We start from the raw sequence: 18,444 nt of genomic DNA, 5'->3' as shown, positions 1-18,444 counted from the left end.
TCTTCTACAATTGTCCAGAGAATGGGATTCTCCAGAGGCTAGTCTGAGGGTAGACAGGGCTATGGACAAGCTCTACCCTCTCCCGGAAGAGTACCTAGATCTCCTTAAGGTACCCAAGGAGGACGTGTCAGTGTCGGTGGTCACAAAAAGGACTACCATTCCGGTGACGGGTGGTGCCGCCCTGCGAGATCTACAGGACCAAAAGCTCACAGTATACTTCAAGAGGATTTTTGAGCTATGAGGTTGGTGATTTTCTCAGAGAAGAAACGGGCAAGATCATCGCAGGTCTTTGCGTTGCCGTCTGAGGATGGAGTGATTTGGTTGGGTTGTGTCAGTTTGGCGACGAAATCAAATAGTGCTCTGGGGTTGTGTTGATGAATTTTTTTTCCGTAGAACTCACGCTTGGCTTTGTCAGTGTCGGTTCTGTAAATGTAGAGGAGTGTTCTGTATCTGTCGAGATGATGAGGAGATGGAAGTCTTCTCCAGGTGTTTTCAGCATGGTGAAGGAGTCTTTTGGTATTTTTTAGTTCAGGGGTGTACCATGGAGTTTTGTGGGTGTTGCTGTTGGGGATAAATTTGGAAATGATGGGGCAGTGAGTTTTGCCGATTTTTGCATTGATGTCCATCCAAGAGTTGATGGCGGTGTTAGGATCTTTGAGGTCTAGAGTGGTTAGGGCGCTGGGGAGGTATTCAGCAATTACATCACTGGAGCATGGTTTTGGGAAGTGGATGTATTTTTTAGAGTTGCTTGGTGTGGGTTGGTGGGTCTTGATGAGTAGTGAGGTCTGGATGAGTTTATGGTCGGACCATGGAATGCTGGTGGTAGTGGTTGGGCTGTTGGTAGTTGAGATTTTGCTGTTGATGAAAATCAAATCAAGGGTGTGACCAGATTTGTGTGTTGGGGAGTGAATGATTTGCTTGAAGTCCATAGCGTTCATGGTGTCGAGGAGAAGTTTGCATTGTGAAGGAAGTGGGGATAAGTCCATGTAGAGGTTGAAATCTCCCAAGATTATGGCTGGTAGGTCCATGTTAATTTATGAGGAGATAGTTTCAATGAGGGTGGAGAGGTTTTGACTTAGGCTGTTGGGAGGGGTGTATAGTAATAGGATTTGGAGCATTGATTCATTCAAATGAATGAATCAATGCTTATCTTACTGATGAAAACAACATGCTGTAGATTACTGCAAGTGAACAATGTAATCACTTATCATAAAAGGATGTGCCTTTGGAAACAGTGACTGCTTTAAAATACTGCCCTTCCTGTGTTTACTTCTAGTGTGGTGCAGGCATGACATTTCTGAAGTGATATTTGAAGCCCTAGGTCCCACTGTCATAATACACTAGTGAAATAAATTTGTACCATATTCAAAAATATAAAAATGTAGGGCTGGTTTTTAAAACAAACAATCTTCACAAACTCACAGCCTCCTATGCTAAGTGATTACAGAGTTTATTTAGTGTTATTCTTAACAAAATAAATTCATGGCAATCACCTTTTAGTCTTATTTCTGCTTCCCCCATCTGTGGTGTGTCTGACAATACACACAAAACTCTTACTGGCTAAATATTGGACATGCTAATCCTGAGGGCTACATGGCCATGAGCAAAGCAACTGGTACCTTCTCCTATTACAGGCACATACAACCTCTCCACTGACCTTAACTGAGTTGAGGTAAATCAGGACATCTTCAAATTGCCTGAGCAGGAAGAAGCAGGAGGCCATGCACTGTCGTCCGGGGATTGTATCTACAGCAGAGAACAAACAATCATTAACTACAGTATTCTTCATCAGCAGATACACTACCCAAAGCTATAGGCCTGCTGTCAGTATATCCAAGCAAAAAAGATCTCAGATACTCCAGTGATACCGTAGAGATCAGCACATTTCCTTTTTTATACACAGTAAGAAATTACTTTTAACTTGTTTATATTATGGTTTTAAAGCTGGATTGTGCAATTTGCTGAATAAAAATTATTTTCAACAACAAAAGAAAAATAACTACTTTTAACTATTTGAGAAATAGAGTGCACAAGTTTTTGCATTGTGCTAAATTTATGCCTTGGGCAAAGCATGCACTGTTTCAAAATTTCACAGACTAAATGATTTGCCAAATAACTTCAGATTTCTTTGTGCAATTCTTGGATATGAGGAGGGAGGCAACAAATAAATTAAATTTAAACTATTTTGATGCTATACCTAAATTCAACATTTATTTATGTCACCTTATTTACTGACTCTCCCTCATTCACAGTAATTTTAAAGAATTTCATGTGTGCACTGTAAAATTGGTGCACATGCAAACATTTATTGCACATGCAAAATATAGTTTTCTGTGTTTTGTAATTTTTTGCCCAGTTAATAAATTTGACCCTTATTCTGTTGACTGCTGAAATGCAAATGCTATGACAATGGTGATAAGCAAAGTTGCTTATCTGTAATAGATGTTCTCTGCAGACAGCAGGAATTGTATAGCTGATTTGTACTACCATCTAAAGAAAAGCCGTTACAGGTAAGCAACTTTGCTTTCTAAATGGACAAGCAGGGATAAATTCTACCACACAAATGGGAACACCCCAACTGAGGGTTGCATGAAAATATGGTGGGGTTTTTTTGTTGTTTTTTTTTAGAAGCACATGCAACCTGGTTGAACAGGCAGATGCAGAATACAGGTGAGCTAAAGAGGCTGCAGTTGCTTGAATTTGACGAGCTTTGATCTTATTTGGAAGTTGAATGCAAGAATTGTAGCAATAAATAATGCAGTTCGAAAGCCAGATAGAAATTGTTTATTTCTTCACTGGCAATCCTCGTTTAACCAAATCATAAGAGTGAATAGTTGACAATTTCCTAAAGGAAAGAGCTCAGTAACCCATATTCCAGTGGGAGCACTGAGAGGAGAGGATCACCTTGCTGGTGGCTGAAAGGAATCAGTAAGTTTTTGCTTGGGACATTGTCTTTTTAAAAGTATTGGGGCAAAGTTAACTATTTGGGAATATTATTTAGTGTGTTTGTCCTTTTAATAGTCAGTAAGGCAGTGAATAAACAAGTTAGACTGTATTTTTAAATAGTCAGTCAATAAGGCAGCTAGTAAGCAGTAGGTAGCGTGTTTATTTTTTTTTAAAGTCTGTAAGGCAGCTAGTAAGCAGAACTGAGTGTTTGTATTTTAAAAAAAACCACAAACACCCCCCCCCCCCCAAAATGTAGCCAGAAGCTAGACATAAGCTAGGAGCAGTGTATACCTAAGTAAAAAGGTTGAAACGTTCAGTTCAGTTACTCACCTTGGAAAGGTGTTGAGGTAGTGTGATTTGGTTTGAATAGGTACCAACATTTGTTAATCAAGAGAGCAGTGAGTCTCTCTGGCTGACTGACTAACACTCTGGCTGACTAACTGAAGTTAGACTGTTTGTATTTCCCAACCCTCGCCCGCCCACCCCTAGCTTATCCTTTAATGTATAGGCAGGTACCACTTTCACAGAAAAAAAAAACCCAACAAAAACTTTATTGAGAGTTTGATCAGACCCCTATAGGCCACTACCAATCATATAGTGAATTCACTAATACATTTAAAGGACATTAATTAGACACATTCCTACTCCCATAGCAACCTAAAACTTAACTAGGAACTGATCAAAATTGAGATGAAGGCAGCAGTCCAGCAGCAAGAGGGGAGCTTCCCAGTCTTTTGCATCGAGTCTTTTGCATCGAGTCTTTTGCATCGAGGTCTACAGTCTGATCAGCCTGTTTTCCGTCAAAACTGTTATATGGAATTTAGTTTATTTAATACCTATTAATAATGTCAATGTAAAGCCTGTTGCTAAGTTATTGTTAAATGTAAACCGCGGTGATGTATTTCTTTACGTACTGCGGTATATAAAAACCCTTAAATAAATAAATAAATAAATAAATAAATAAATAAATGTATGATTTTTTACCCACTGGTGAAAAGTTGTACATGTGCATGCGATGCAAAGAGCTCCTGGCTCTCAGAGAACGAGTCCAATCTCTGGAGGCTAGAGTGGCAGACCTGGAGGAGCTGAGGCAGACAGAGAGGTATATAGATGAGACCTTCAGGGACATAGTAGCCAAGTCCCAACTTCAGACTGGCAGCCTTGGTGCTGCCTTGGAGGAAGACGGTCTCATGATTGGAGAGCATCAACCTGGTGTAGCAGGAACGGATCCTGTTGCAAGGACCTGCTCTCCAGGTGATGGACTGTCCTTTCGTACCGAGAATATCTCCCCAAGGCCTACTGCCCAGGAGAGAAGGGTTAGGTCAGCTGTCATAGTTGGTGATTCGATTATTAGAAATGTAGACAGCTGGGTGGCTGGTGGGCATGAGGATCACCTGGTAACATGCCTACCTGGTGCGAAGGTGGCGGACCTCACGCGTCACCTAGATAGGATTTTAGACAGTGCTGGGAAGGAGCCGGCTGTCGTGGTACATGTGGGCACCAACGACATAGGAAAATGTGGGAGGGAGGTTCTGGAAGCCAAATTTAGGCTCTTAGGTAGAAAACTTAAATCCAGAACCTCCAGGGTAGCATTCTCTGAAATGCTCCCTGTTCCACGTGCAGGTCACCAGAGGCAGGCAGAGCTCCGGAGTCTCAATGCGTGGATGAGACGATGGTGCAAGGAAGAGGGATTCAGTTTTGTTAGGAACTGGGGAACCTTTTGGGGAAGGGGGAGTCTCTTCCAAAGGGATGGACTCCACCTTAACCAGGGTGGAACCAGATGCTGGTGCTAACCTTTAAAAAGGAGATAGAGCAGCTTTTAAACTAGAACAAAGGGGAAAGCCGACAGTCACTCAGCAGTGCATGGTTCGGAGAGAGGTATCGTCAAAGGATACTAATGATGCATTAGAATTAGGACATCCCGACAGTGAGGTTCCAATAATAAGAAAGGTAGTCCAAGTGCCTGTAACTAACAACTCACCTGAGCTAAAAAAATTCTAACTTAACCCTATCAATTAAAAAGCAGAATGAAAATACAAACAAAAAACAAACTTTGAAATGTTTGTATGCTAATGCCAGAAGTCTAAGAAGTAAGATGGGAGAATTAGAATGTATAGCAGTGAATGATGACATAGACTTAATTGGCATCTCAGAGACATGGTGGAAGGAGGACAACCAATGGGACAGTGCTATATCGGGGTACAAATTATATTGCAATGACAGAGAGGAGCACCCGGGAGGCAGTGTGGCGCTTTATGTCTGGGATGGCTTAAAGTCCAACAGAATAAACATCCTGCACGAGACTAAATGCACAATTGAATCTTTATGGGTAGAAATCCCTTGCGTGTCAGGGAAGACTATAGTGATAGGAGTATACTACCATCCACCTGGTCAAGATGGTGAGACTGACAGTGAAATGCTAAGAGAAATTAGGGAAGCTAACCAAATTGGTAGCGCGGTAATAATGGGAGACTTTAATTAATTACCCCAATACTGACTGGGTAAATGTATCATCGGGACACGCTAGAGAGATAAAGTTCCTGGATGGAATAAATGATAGCTTTATGGAGCAATTGGTTCAGGAACAGACGAGAGAGGGAGCAATTTTAGATCTAATTCTCAGTGGAGCACAGGACTGGTGAGAGGTAATGGTGGAGGGGCCGCTTGGCAATAGTGATCATAATATGATCAAATTTGATTTAATGACTGGAAGGGGGACAGTAAGCAAATCCACGGCTCTCGTGCTAAACTTTCAAAAGAGAAACTTTGATAAAATGAGAAAAATAGTTAGAAAAAAACTGAAAGGAGCAGCTACAAAAGTAAAAAGTGTGCAAGAAGCGTGGTCATGGTTAAAAAATACCATCCTAGAAGCACAATCCAGATGTTTTCCACACATTAAGAAAGGTGGAAAGAAGGTAAAACGATTACCAGCATGGTTAAAAGGGGAGGTGAAAGAAGCTATTTTAGCCAAAAGATCTGCATTCAAAAATTGGAAGAAGGATCCAACAGAAGAAAATAGGATAATGCATAAACGTTGGCAAATTAAATGTAAGACATTGATAAGTCTAAGATAGAATTTGAAAAGAAGTTGGCCGTAGAGGCAAAAACTCACAGTAAAAACGTTTTTAAATATATCCGAAGCAGAAAGCCTGTAAGGGAGTCAGTTGGACCGATAGATGATCGAGGGGTTAAAGGTGCACTTAGAGAAGATAAGGCCATAGCGGAAAGATTAAATGATTTCTTTTCTTCGGTGTTTACTGAGCTGTATAATAAATACAAATTCTCTGTGTTTGCATGTATAGAGTCTAGCCTAGTACTGCGGCTCCTCATGGGGCGTGTCCATCACCGCAGTACCCAAGAATCCACTCCAACACCTCAAGACCATAACAGGCCTCTGATCTATTCCACCTCTGTCAAGGCTCCCAAACCTTGGCCAAATATGTGGTGGAATTTCACACTGGCTTCTGAGTTAAATTGGCAAGAGGACAGCTTGGTCATCATCTTCCTGGAAGACCTCTCCGGGAGGATGAAAGACTAGCTCGCCGCCCGGGAGCTTTAAACCTCGCTAAAGGCACTCATTGATCTAACCAGCAAAATAGACTGTTGCCTACAGCAAAGCGCTCAAGAGACCCATCCGACATTGAAGAGTATCTCGCTGGCACCCCAATTCCAATAACCACTCTCACCTCCAGCTGCTACACACTTAAATTCTCCTCCTCTTCCTGAGGAACTGATGCAGTTGGGACACTGCCACTTGGCCCCAGAAGAAAGCCTCAGCACAGACAACAAGGCCTCTGTCTCTACTGCGCAGCTCGTGGCCTTCTCTTGGCCTAATGCCCACAGATGTTGGGAAATTTCAATGCCTAGGGTCCTTTGGAGAGATGACTATAGGCCTTAGCATACCGACTCCCCAACTCCTCCTGCCGGTCACACTGGAACTGGACTCCACATGTTTCTCTACCCAGGCCTTTATGGATTCTGGCTCAGGGGAAACTTCATTTTTCAAGACCTGGTTGACCAACTCCTGATTCCCACGATCCAGATGACTTCCCTGCTGGTTATCTCCTCGGTCTACGGAGATCCACTTCCACGCTAGGATACCCAGACCATGGTGCCTGTAGCCTTACGCACCAGCCGTTTGCACTTAGAGAAGATCAGTCTTCACGTGATCTCCAGAACAATTCGTCCCATCATACAAGGTCTGCTGTGGCTCCAACATCAGCCTCACCTTGATTGGTTCACGTTACAACTTGCCCACTCAGATGACAGATGTACACATTCTTACTTGGAACCTGTGGAACCTCCCCGTCCGGTACCAGTGGCTTCCATACCTACGGGACTTCCTTCCCAGTATGCAGACTACAAGGATGTCTTCTCAAAGAAGAGTGCTGAGATCTTGTCTCCTCATGGCATGTATGATTGCGGCATAGAGCTTATTCCAGGAGCTATGCCCCGCAAGGCCGGATTTACCCTCCTGTCTTTCTTGCAGAAACTCAAGCCATTGTTGACATGTATTAAAGAAAATCTGCAACACGGATTCATCCTGTCCTCTTCTCCAGCAGGGGCTGGGTTGTTCTTTGTTGCAAAGAAAGACAGATCTCTCAGGCCATGCATAGACTACCGTGGCCTGAATGCCATTACTAAGAAGGACCATTATCCACTGCCTCTAATAGCAAAACTCTTTAATTGCCTATAGGGCGCCAAGATATTCTCAAAATTCGATCTCGGGTGTATACAAGGCTGGCGATGAATGGAAAACCACATCTAACACTCGTGACAGACACTTTGAGTATTTGGTCATGCCATTTGGGCTTTGCAGTGCCCCGGTGGCCCGCAAAGGCAACGAAGAACCAAATTCAAACTCCAGGATGGACAAACCGTGCACACTGGTGATTTCAAGTGCTTGGCCTCCTTCAAAAACCGTATCACGTCCGGGTGTGCCGCAATGGACATACCATCAACCTTACCATGAAGGCTGCCCAAGGCCAAGACCTGAACTCTGAGCGAACTCTAAGACAAACCCTTCCGTAAGCCGTCTTGTAAGAATGACAGGATGTGAACAATAGTGGCCCGTCGCGGGGACAAGTTCAACCCGCGACACCAAGAATCAAAGACTTTCCATACCCGAATGTAGGTAATAGAAGTAGAAGTCTTCCTAGCATGCAGAAGAGTAGAAATAACTGCCTCCAAGTAACCCTTTTTTCTTAACCGCCTCCTCTCATAAGCCAGGCCCCTAGACAGAATCGATCGGCCTGATCTAAAAATACTGGACCCTGCCTTAGAAGGTTGGATAGGTGACTGAAGCGTATCGGACCGTCCACCGCTAGATTGATCAGATCGGTGAACCACGGTCTTCGTGGCCACTCCAGAGCCACTAGAATCACCGGCCCCTGGTGAGACTCTATGCGACGCAATATCTTTCCTATTAGTGGCCATGGAGGAAACACAAAGAGGAGAATGTGCGGTGGCCACGGAAGAACCAGAGCATCCATTCCTTCAGACCCGTGGTCCCTTCTGCGACTGAAGAAACGAGCTGCCTTTGCGTTCAGACAAGTCGCCATCAAGTCCAGGCGGGAGGGTTCCTCATCATCTAGAGATCATTCGCAATGCTTCTTCCGACAGTTCCCATTCTCCGGGATCCAATTGCTGTCGGCTGAGGAAGTCCGCCTGAATGTTGTCGACCCTGGCTATGTGAGACGCCGCAATCCGGTCCAGGTGACGCTCCACCCAGCTCATCAATTTGTCGGCCTCGTTGGCCACGGGACGACTTTTAGTGCCTCCTTGTCTGTTTATGTAGGCCACCATGGTCGCACTGTCGGAGAGAATCTGCACCGCTTTGCAGCGCAACATTGGTAAGAAGTGTTGCAGAGCTAGTCGGACCCCCCTGGTCTCCAACCTGTTGATGGACCACTTTGCCTGTAACGGAGTCCAAAGACCCTGAGCTGACCTCGACTGGCACACTGCCCCCCCAACCGGAGAGGCTGGCATCGGTTGTTACAATTACCCATTGAGGGCTCTCGAGGTCTACCCCTTGCAGTAAGTGATCCGGAGTGAGCCACCAGTCCAGACTGGATCTGGCAAGTTCGAGCAGAGGCAAGGGGATCTGATACTCTTCTGACTTGGGATCCCAACGAGACAGCAATGCTCTCTGCAACGGTCTCAGATGCGCGAAAGCCCAAGGAACCAGCTCCAGGGTAGATGCCATAAACCCAAGAACCTGTAAATGGTCCCAGACCACTGGGGAGGGGAGCGACAGCAGCCGCCGCACCTGAGACTTCAACCTGTCCATGCGATCGAGGGGTAAGGAGACTTTGCCTACAACCGTATCGAATCGAGCCCCCAAAAATTCTAACACCTGGGTTGGGATCAACCGGCTCTTTGCATAATTGACAACCCAGCCCAGTGACCGCAGGCAACACACAACCGAACAAACCGCCGCCCTTAGGAGGTCCTCCGACTTCGCTCGAATGAGCCAGTCGTCCAAGTAGGGATGTACTAGAATCCCTTCTCATCGTAAGCTTACTGCCACCACCACCAGCACCTTGGTGAACACGCAGGGTGCAGTCGCCAGCCCAAAGGGTAGGGCACAAAACTGATAGTGTTGATCCATGATCATGAATCTCAGAAACCGCTGATGGTGTTCTTGGATTCCTATGTGAAGGTAAGCTTCCATCAGGTCCAAAGAAGCCAAAAACTCGCCTTTGTGGACCTCCGCAATGACCGATCTCAACATTTCCATATGAAAACGAGGTACCCGCAGTACCTTGCTGACCTGTTTGAGGTCCAAAATAGGTCGAAAAGTTCCATCATTCTTGGGTACCACGAAATAAATGGAGTAACGACCGGTCCGAAGTTCTGATCGAGAAACTGGCACATTCAACCAAGCTAAGGTCTGAAGGACCACTTGCTGCTTCTGGGGCGGTCCGCAAGGAGACACTAGAAAGAGATCCCATAGGGGACGAGCAAAATCCAAAGCGTAACCGCGACTTATAATATCTAGTACCCACTGGTCTGAGGTAATTTTGACCCATTCCTCATGAAACTGTGATAGTCGGCCCCCGATCTTCGGTATGGAGGAATGGGCTGGCGTCCCTTCATTGTGCTGGTTTGCTGTTGTGTGCGAAGGCATGGGCCCCGGCACGCTGAGGCCGCCTGCCCCAAAAGGAATACAACCACGACTGCTCTTGAAGCTGTTTGCCTAGGGGTGTAGCCCGATGCACCCCTACCAGACTGGAAACAACGCTACCCCCTAAAACGGCCTCTGTAGCTACCCGGTGAGCGGGCCACTCTGGGTTTGTCCTCTGGCAGCTTATACACCTTGTTGTCTCCCAAGGCTTTTATGAGTTGTTCCAGCACATCACCAAACAACAGCTTACCCTGGAAAGGGAAGGACCACAGTTGAGATTTAGACGAGGCATCCGCGGACCAGTTGCGGAGCCACAATAGATGCCATGCGGACACCGCGGAAGACATAGTGCGCGCTGAAGTACGTAGAAGATCATAAAGGGCATCTGCCGTATAGGCGACTGCTGATTCCATACGGTCCACCTGTTCAGCCTCCCCTGGGGGAAAGTCTTGGGCCGTCAAAATTTGCTGAATCCAACGTAGCAAAGCTCGCTGCATAAGGCTACTGCATACTGCGGCCCATATCCCTAAGGCGGATACTTCAAATATGCACTTGAGCAACACTTCCAACTTCCTATCCTGAAGGTCTTTGAGCGCTGTGCCTCCAGTCACCGGAACAGTAGTATGCTTGGCTATAGCCGTGACCGCCAAATTTACCTTCGGAACTTTAAGGAGGTCAAGCGAATCATTAGGAAGTGGATATAGTTTGTCCATGGCTCTGGTAACCCTCAAAGAGGCCTCCAGGGTCTCCCACTCATGGGATACAATCTGGAACAGCTTCGGGTGAAAAGGAAAAGTCTGCGGTGGGGCGCGAAGCCCCGCTAAAGCTGAATCTCCCATAGATAAATCTGACGTTTCCTGTGAAAGCGGAAGTTCCAGTTCCTGAAGTACGTGCAAGATCAAGGGATCCAGCTCTTCCCGTCGGAACAGACAGAGGACCTGGGGGTCATCCCCCTCTACCTGGGTGGCATTGTCCCCCTTATTGCCCATATCGTGAGAGAATGTATCCTGAGACCCTGGATCCCCCAGGGTCACCGGGTCAGGCAGCCTATCCCCCGGGTTAAAGGAAGGGAAGTGGGAATCCGCCTTTTCCTGGCCCATGGAATCCTTCGGGATCTTAGCTGGGCTAGGAGACTGGGAATCCCACAGTCTCCGCCTCCATATACGCCTTACGTAGTAATAAAATAAATTTTGAAGAAAATGGGTGCAGCCGCTTTAAGGGCCACCCCCCCCCCCCCGGGGGATTGGATGGAGGAGGAGCTGTTTCCGAAGACAAACCTTGCGGCCTGTGCGGACTTAGAGCCGGCGGGGACAGAGGAGGAGGGAGATCCTCTCCCTCCTCAGAGAAATCAGCGTCCCCGTCTGAGACCGACAAGATGGCCGCCGCTCCCGCGCTAATCGGGAGCGAGCCAGGCCTCTACCCCTCAGCCTTGTGCGCGCTGCGTGATTTTTTTCGCCGCGAAATGGCCGCCCCCTGCGCCGAATCTGGTCGTTGCAAAGGCCCCTTGCCCACTGGGAGACACCGGGAGCAGAGGCCTTCGCGGGAGAGCCGGAGCCCTGGCTTTCCACAAGAATTACACGCCATCCCCTTCGGCATCGCTGGCAGCCGGGTGGAAGCTCCACCCCCTCCGGAGACCCGGGAGACTGTAGGCAGGCACGGCTGAGGTAAGGACTCTAACTAATAAATAAATAAAGTGCTAAAAACAGAATTTACTTTTTATTCTTTTTTTTTTTTTTAAACTACTCAGCCCACGGGAGACGGCAACGGTAGGGGGGGATGACAGAGGAATTAAAACATCTCTGAGGGAGGGGGAGAGTGACCGGCTCACCGGTAAATCTTCCCCCTCTTCTCACCGGGCTATTGCTGTGACTATTCCGGGAATTGGCTGTAGGGCAATGCTCTGCCTTGCCTGCCCCTGGCTGGCTGCTGCAAAAAAAACTTATGAAAAAGATCAGAAGGAAACAGAAAACCAATACCCTGTTTTTTTTTTTTGGTTGTTTTTTTTTTTTTTTTTAAATGATACAGTCAAAAGTTCTAAATATATATATATATTCTTTTTTACTTTTAAGAAATTCAAACCTGATGGGGCAAAGCCTCAGGAATTTTGAGATCAGGACCGCAGGTTATGCCTCTCAATCTGCTGGAGTCAGAGAAAACACTGAGGGATCACAGGTGGCACCCCTGGTTATATGGGAGGTGCTTTTCAGCTTTTCTCTGACTCCATCTCTGGAAGGGAGGCATAACCCAGCAGTCCGGACTGATCCTGGTACGTACAGGGAATCCTTGCTAACTCAGTTTGTTAGCAAACGAAGGACAGGCTAAATACCCAGATGTCGTGACATCACTCAGAGGGGACGCCCCCGAGGTTCCCGCCATGACATGGATAAAGATATGGGTGGCGTGCGCACGCACACCCTAGGAGGCCCTTAGGAAATCCATTGCATACACTGTCGCCGTTCCGGAGACGCCGGAGAGAGCGGCAGGAAGATGCGGCAGCAGCCATCTTCCCAAGGCTTGAGGAGAGAGAGGAAGAAAGGTGAGGCACAGAGGTCGAAGCCGTCTGAGACCGACGGACGCAACAAGGCCATTACTGCTGCATAACCTGCCTTCTCAAAGACAATGTGAAACTGCTCCTCAAACTGTTGAAGGCTGAGCAAGATGGGATCCCCTTGCTCCCAGATGGGAGAAGCCCAGGCCAGTGCTGTTCCATTGAGTAACGAAAGGATGTACACGGTCTTAGTTTGATGGTTAGGAATAATGGAGCCTGTAACTAGAAGTGTATTCTGCAGTGATTAAGAAAACTCCAGTATATCAGGCTGCAGCTGGAAGATGAGGGACTGGCTAACTGGGCACTAAAGGAGGTGGCGGCGCTAGTATAGGCAGAGGTGGGGCCGCAGGAGTGGTCAGGGCTTCCAGCTGCATGGTAAGGCGGCCATCGCTGTCACCAAGAGCTCCCTGCTGGTCCTGCAGCCTACAGGCTATCCTAACAATGGCTTGGAGCAAAGACAAGTCCACGGAGCACAATGCATCAGTAAACTTGTATCTGTGGACTCTTGGGCTGAGGTGAAATTGGCTTTACCTGGAGGGAGGAGAGTGTGAGGTCATCAGGAGGTGCTGCGGGGCTTTTTCTACCTTGGACCTTTTAAATATAGTGATGACAGGCATGCGTGCGCCTAAAGAAGAGTGTAGGAGGTTGGGGCCTGCGGCGTCCTGCCACGTAGTGAGCCTGTGGCACCTTGCCGCATCAGAGAATGGCATCCTGCTGCTTGGACAGCCAGAGGAATTGGGTTGCATCGAGACGAACCAGCCGGGGAGGTTAGTGCAGTGGGTCATGGGAGCAGTTTGCGGACTGCCAAATGTAACAGAACAATTCTGGAAGCAATCCTGGAGAATCATCGGATGAATCTTAGGAGAACACACTATGAAAGGAGAGTGAATCATTTTCTGAATCAATGTTCAGATGAAGTGGAGATACAGACTTTGTGTTACTAGTGACTGGAGTGTCTTCAAAGGCACATCTCAAGGCTTTTGATATGGACACATGGAAGATTGTGATTCAATCTGAGAGGTAATTTCAAACACTGGGTTTTCCAAAGATTGAGACATAGATGATATAATTTCTTTCATGTAACTATGCACAAACTCTAGCCATATCTTCTATACTAAAGCATGGATCTTTTCTTTACAGTGATGAGTTGTGGAGGATAAGTCAGATTCAGGATCAAGAATTGATGCAGAATCTGACTTTAGTATTTTTGGTGCTAAAAAAGATGTTGACTCTAAAAGTATTGGCACTGATGAAGTTGATGTAGATGGCACTGAAGTTTTTTGCACCGAGATGAAGGGAGTCAGTGGCAAATGAGTTCTAATGTCCTGCACATCAGCGATTTGTCTATGCAGTGGTGAAACTTATGTGTCGAAGGTAACTCCTTTCTTACCTATGGGTGGCTGGCTTGGGAGGTAAAAATTTCTTAACTCCTCTTAGGAGACAAATCTCTATTGGGTTTTTTTTTAGGTTCTGGTCTGTCTAAAGATTTGGCTCTTTTCTTCAGAGAAGGAGTGTCATATTTTAACTTATATTCATGAAATTTAAGAACTCTTGGTAACATCTTTCCACAAGCCTCACAAAGGAAAATTGGTTCTTACCTGCTAATTTTCGTTCCTGTAGTACCATGGATCAGTCCAGACCCTGGGTTATATCACCAATCCAGCAGAGGGAGGCAGCGAAAACATTCTAATGACTCTGACGTATACCCTGGAGCACCACCTGCAGCCAATCAGTATTGACCAGTATCAAAGCAGAAATTTAACTACTAACATATTAACTACCGTATTTTTCGCTCCATAAGACGCACCTGACCATAAGACGCACCTAGGATTCAGAGGGGGAAAATTTTAAAAAAAAAAAATTGTGCTAAACCGGCTCTGCGTCTGGGCGTCTTATGGAGCAAATTAGGGGAGTGCATAGTTTTTTTTTTTCTCCCCATTTTGTTTTCGGGTCTGGGGAGGGCCATTTCGGTCCACTCCCCAGATCAGAAAATTTTTCTTTCTGTGGGAACCCCCAAAACCACCCCCCCCCCATCCCAACCCTTTAAATTAACAACCTCCACCCCCCTGACCCCCCCAAGACCTGCCGAATTAATTTCCTGCAACCCCCCACCCTCCTGACCCCCCCAAGACCTGCCGAATTAATTTCCTGCAAACCCCCACCCTCCTGACCCCCCCAAGACCTGCCAAACGTCCCTGGTGGTCCAGCGGGGGTCCAGGAGCGGTCCGGGAACGATCTCCTGGGCGTGAGCCGTCGGCTGCCAGTAAACAAAATGGCGCCGACGGCCCTATGCCCTCACTATGTCACTGAGACCGACCGCTGCTATTGGTCGGTCTCAGTGACATAGTGAGGGCATAGGGCCGTCGGCGCCATTTTGTTTACTGGCAGCCGACGGCCCTATGCCCTCACTATGTCACTGAGACCGACCAATAGCAGCGATCGGTCTCAGTGACATAGTGAGGGCATAGGGCCGTCGGCTGCCAGTAAACAAAATGGCGCCGACGGCCCTATGCCCTCACTATGTCACTGAGACCGACCAATAGCAGCGGTCGGTCTCAGTGACATAGTGAGGGCATAGGGCCGTCGGCGCCATTTTGTTTACTGGCAGCCGACGGCCCACGCCCAGGAGATCATTCCCGGACCCCCGCTGGACCACCAGGGACGTTTGGCAGGTCTTGGGGGGGTCAGGAGGGTGGGGGGTTGCAGGAAATTAATTTGTCAGGTCTTGGGGGGGGGGGGGGTTGTAGGAAATTAAGTCGGCAGGTCTTGGGGGAGTCGGGGGGGGGGGGGGTGTTTGTTAGATTTTTGTTTGGTTTTTTTTTTATATTCGCTCCATAAGACGCACATACATTTTCCCCCCACCTTTGGGGGAAAAAAAGTGCGTCTTATGGAGCGAAAAATACGGTAGCTATCTAAACAGGAGAACGAATTTCCAACTCACAAATCCTAAATGGAAGCAGAATCCCCCCAAAAAATTCTTGGGAATAAACAAGAAAATATTAAGAAAAATAGACAGCATGAAAAGGTGGTTTAATCACCCAAACAGTGAACGAGCGGACTCTCCAAAAAGATAAATATAATACACAGACATAAAGGGTGGGCGTCTGGACTGATCCATGGTACTACAGGAATGAAAATTAGCAGGTAAGAACCAATTTTCCTTTCCCTGTACGTACCTGGATCAGTCCAGACCCTGGGATGTACCAGAGCTGATTCAATTAGGGTGGGACCCAGAGAGTCCCGCTCGAAGAACACTCTCTCCGAAGGCTGCCGAACTTGGAGCGTGAACATCCAAGCGGTAATGACGAGCAAAAGTATGCAACGACTTCCATGTCGCTGCTTTACAAATCTCCTAAGGAGAAACAAATTGACATTCTGCCCAAGAGGAAGCCTGTGACCTAGTAGAATGAGCTCTCAACCCTTCAATGTGAGATCCTTCAAAGTCGCATGATTAAGGGGTTCAAAGGCAGCCGAACACAGAGCCCTAAGAACCAAATTCAAACTCCAAGCAGGACAAGGATTCCGAAATGGAGGTCGTAGATGTTACACACCTTTGAGAAAACGCGCTACATCCGGATGCGCAGCCAAGGATAATCCCTGAACCTTACCACGAAAACATCCAAGCGCTGCCACTTGTACCCGTAAGGAACTACAGGACAAACCCTTGGCTAATCCATCTTGTAAAAAAGATAAAATATTGGATCCAGAAGAGTGAACTGGATCTACTTGATGCTCATTACACCAAGATTAAAAAACCTTCCACACCCTTGCATAAGCCAAAGATGTAGAAGGTTTTCTAGAACGCAATAAAGTAGTCACTACAGCATCTGAATAACCTTTATTCTTTAACCGACGCCTCTCATAAGCCATGCCGCTAGAGAGAAGCGTTCGACCTCTTCCAAACAAACCGGACCCTGAGACAGAAGGCACGGAAAATCTCGAAATCGAAGGGGACCGTCCAGTGCTAGTCTGACCAGGTCCGCGAACCACGGATGGCGTGGCCACTCCGGAGCCACTAAGACAACATCGACTTGTTGAACTTCTATCCGACGCAGAACCTTGCCGATCAGAGGCCAGGGAGGGAACACGTAGAGAAGAACATCCCTTGGCCAAGTAAGTACTAGAGCTTCTACTCCTTCCGCTCCTCTTTCCCTCCTGCAGCTGAAGAACAGAGGGGCTTTGGCATTCTGAAATGTGGCCATGAGATCCATTGCTGGAGTGGACCATCTGTTGCATATCATTTAATAGGCTTCCTCGCACAGTTCCCACTCGCCTGGGTCGAGATGATGCTGACTGAGAAAGTCGGCTTGAATGTTGTCCACCCCGGCAATGTGTGAGGCTGCGATGCTGAACAGATGTTGCAGATGCTGAGCAGATGTTGCACAACAGCTGATCGCCCAGGCGATCAGCTGTTGTGCTTCCTGAGCTACCAGGAAGCTTCGGGTTCCTCACTGACCGTTGATGTACGCTACAGTGGTCGCATTGTCGGAAAGAACCCATACTGACTTCCCACAAAGGAGAGGTTGAAGAGCGATTAAGGCTAAACGAACCGTTCTGGTCTCTAAAAGATTGATTGACTACTGCGCTTCCTCTTCGGACCACTAACCCTGAACAGATGTATTCTGACATACTGCTCCCCAGCCTGAAAGACTGGCATCGGTAGTGACCACAGTCCATTCCGGAATCTCTAGCGGTACACGTTGTTGCAGATTCGCTGTCTGTAACCACCAATCTAGGCTGGAATGAGCTGCCTCTGTAAGAGGAAGGGGAAGGTGGTATAGTTCCGAAACCGGATTCCAACGTGAAACCAATGCAGACTGAAGTGGTCTCATGTGCGCAAAGGCCCAGGGAACCAACTCCAGAGTAGAGGTCATTGAACCTAAAACTATCAAGTAATCCCGCACACAAGAAATAGGAATAGACTGTAAGTTTCAAATTTGTGATTGAACTTGAGAAGGCGATGCTCCGGAAGGAACACTATCCCTTGAAGAGAGTGTCGAACCGTGCACCCAAAAACTCCAGAGATTGGGAAGGTAATAGGTGACTCTTGTCTTCGTTGATCACCCAGCCTAGAGACTGCAAAACACTGATTACCCTGTTGATTGTATAATAACAAAGAGATTCCGACTTCGCTCGAATCAACCAGTCGTCCAGGTACGGATGGACCAACAGGCCCTCCTTCCTGAGTTGAGCGGCCACCACAATCATTATCTTGGTAAATGTTCTGGGAGCTGTGGCTAATCCGAACGGGAGAGCCCTGAATTGATAATGTTGCCCTAGAATGAAAAACTTGAGAAACTTCTGATGATCGGATCGAATGCCGATATGAAGATAAGCTTCGGTGAAGTCGAGAGATGCTAGAAATTCTCCTCTGTGAACCGAAGCTATGACAGACTGAAGAGTCTCCATCCGGAACTATGGAATCCTTAGACAATGGTTGACCCTTTTGAGATCGAGAATGGGACGAAAGGTTCCTTCCTTTTTGGGAACGACGAAGAAAATTGAATAACGACCTTTCCGATGTTGGAACTGGAACTATAGCTCCCTAGGTCGCTTAAACGCTGTAGCGAGTCTTGGATAGAACCCATTGATCCGACGTACATCTGGCCCATTCTCCGTACAGAGACATCCTGCCCCCTATGACAGGAACCGGAGAAAAGACCGGCCTTATCTCATTGGACAGACTTTGTGCCTCTTGAGACTTGGGAAGTTCCAGGTCTACCAAAGCGGCGGCCACGAAAGGACTGAGACCAATTCTGTTGTCTACCTGAAGACTGTTTAGCTGGAGGAGCCGACGGATGAGAAGAACGAAATCTTCTGTTAG

At 47.1% G+C, this 18,444-nt stretch overlaps 1 protein-coding gene across 2 annotated transcripts in view; it reads right to left on the bottom strand.

The window, feature by feature from the left end:
• TTC26 (tetratricopeptide repeat domain 26) overlaps positions 1-18,444 on the bottom strand; it is a 258,672-nt gene that overhangs the window by 64,798 nt on the left and 175,430 nt on the right. For both annotated transcript variants that reach the window (XM_029590355.1, XM_029590356.1), the window contains one exon: positions 1,658-1,746. In XM_029590355.1, the coding sequence (XP_029446215.1) occupies positions 1,658-1,746 (89 nt within the window). The remainder of the gene's footprint in view (positions 1-1,657; positions 1,747-18,444) is intronic.

Source organism: Rhinatrema bivittatum, chromosome 2 (assembly GCF_901001135.1).
Source record: "Rhinatrema bivittatum chromosome 2, aRhiBiv1.1, whole genome shotgun sequence".
Classification (NCBI taxonomy): Eukaryota; Metazoa; Chordata; class Amphibia; order Gymnophiona; family Rhinatrematidae; genus Rhinatrema; species Rhinatrema bivittatum.
The sequence above is the reverse complement of the archived record's forward strand: the minus strand, read 5'-3'. Positions and strand labels throughout refer to the sequence as shown.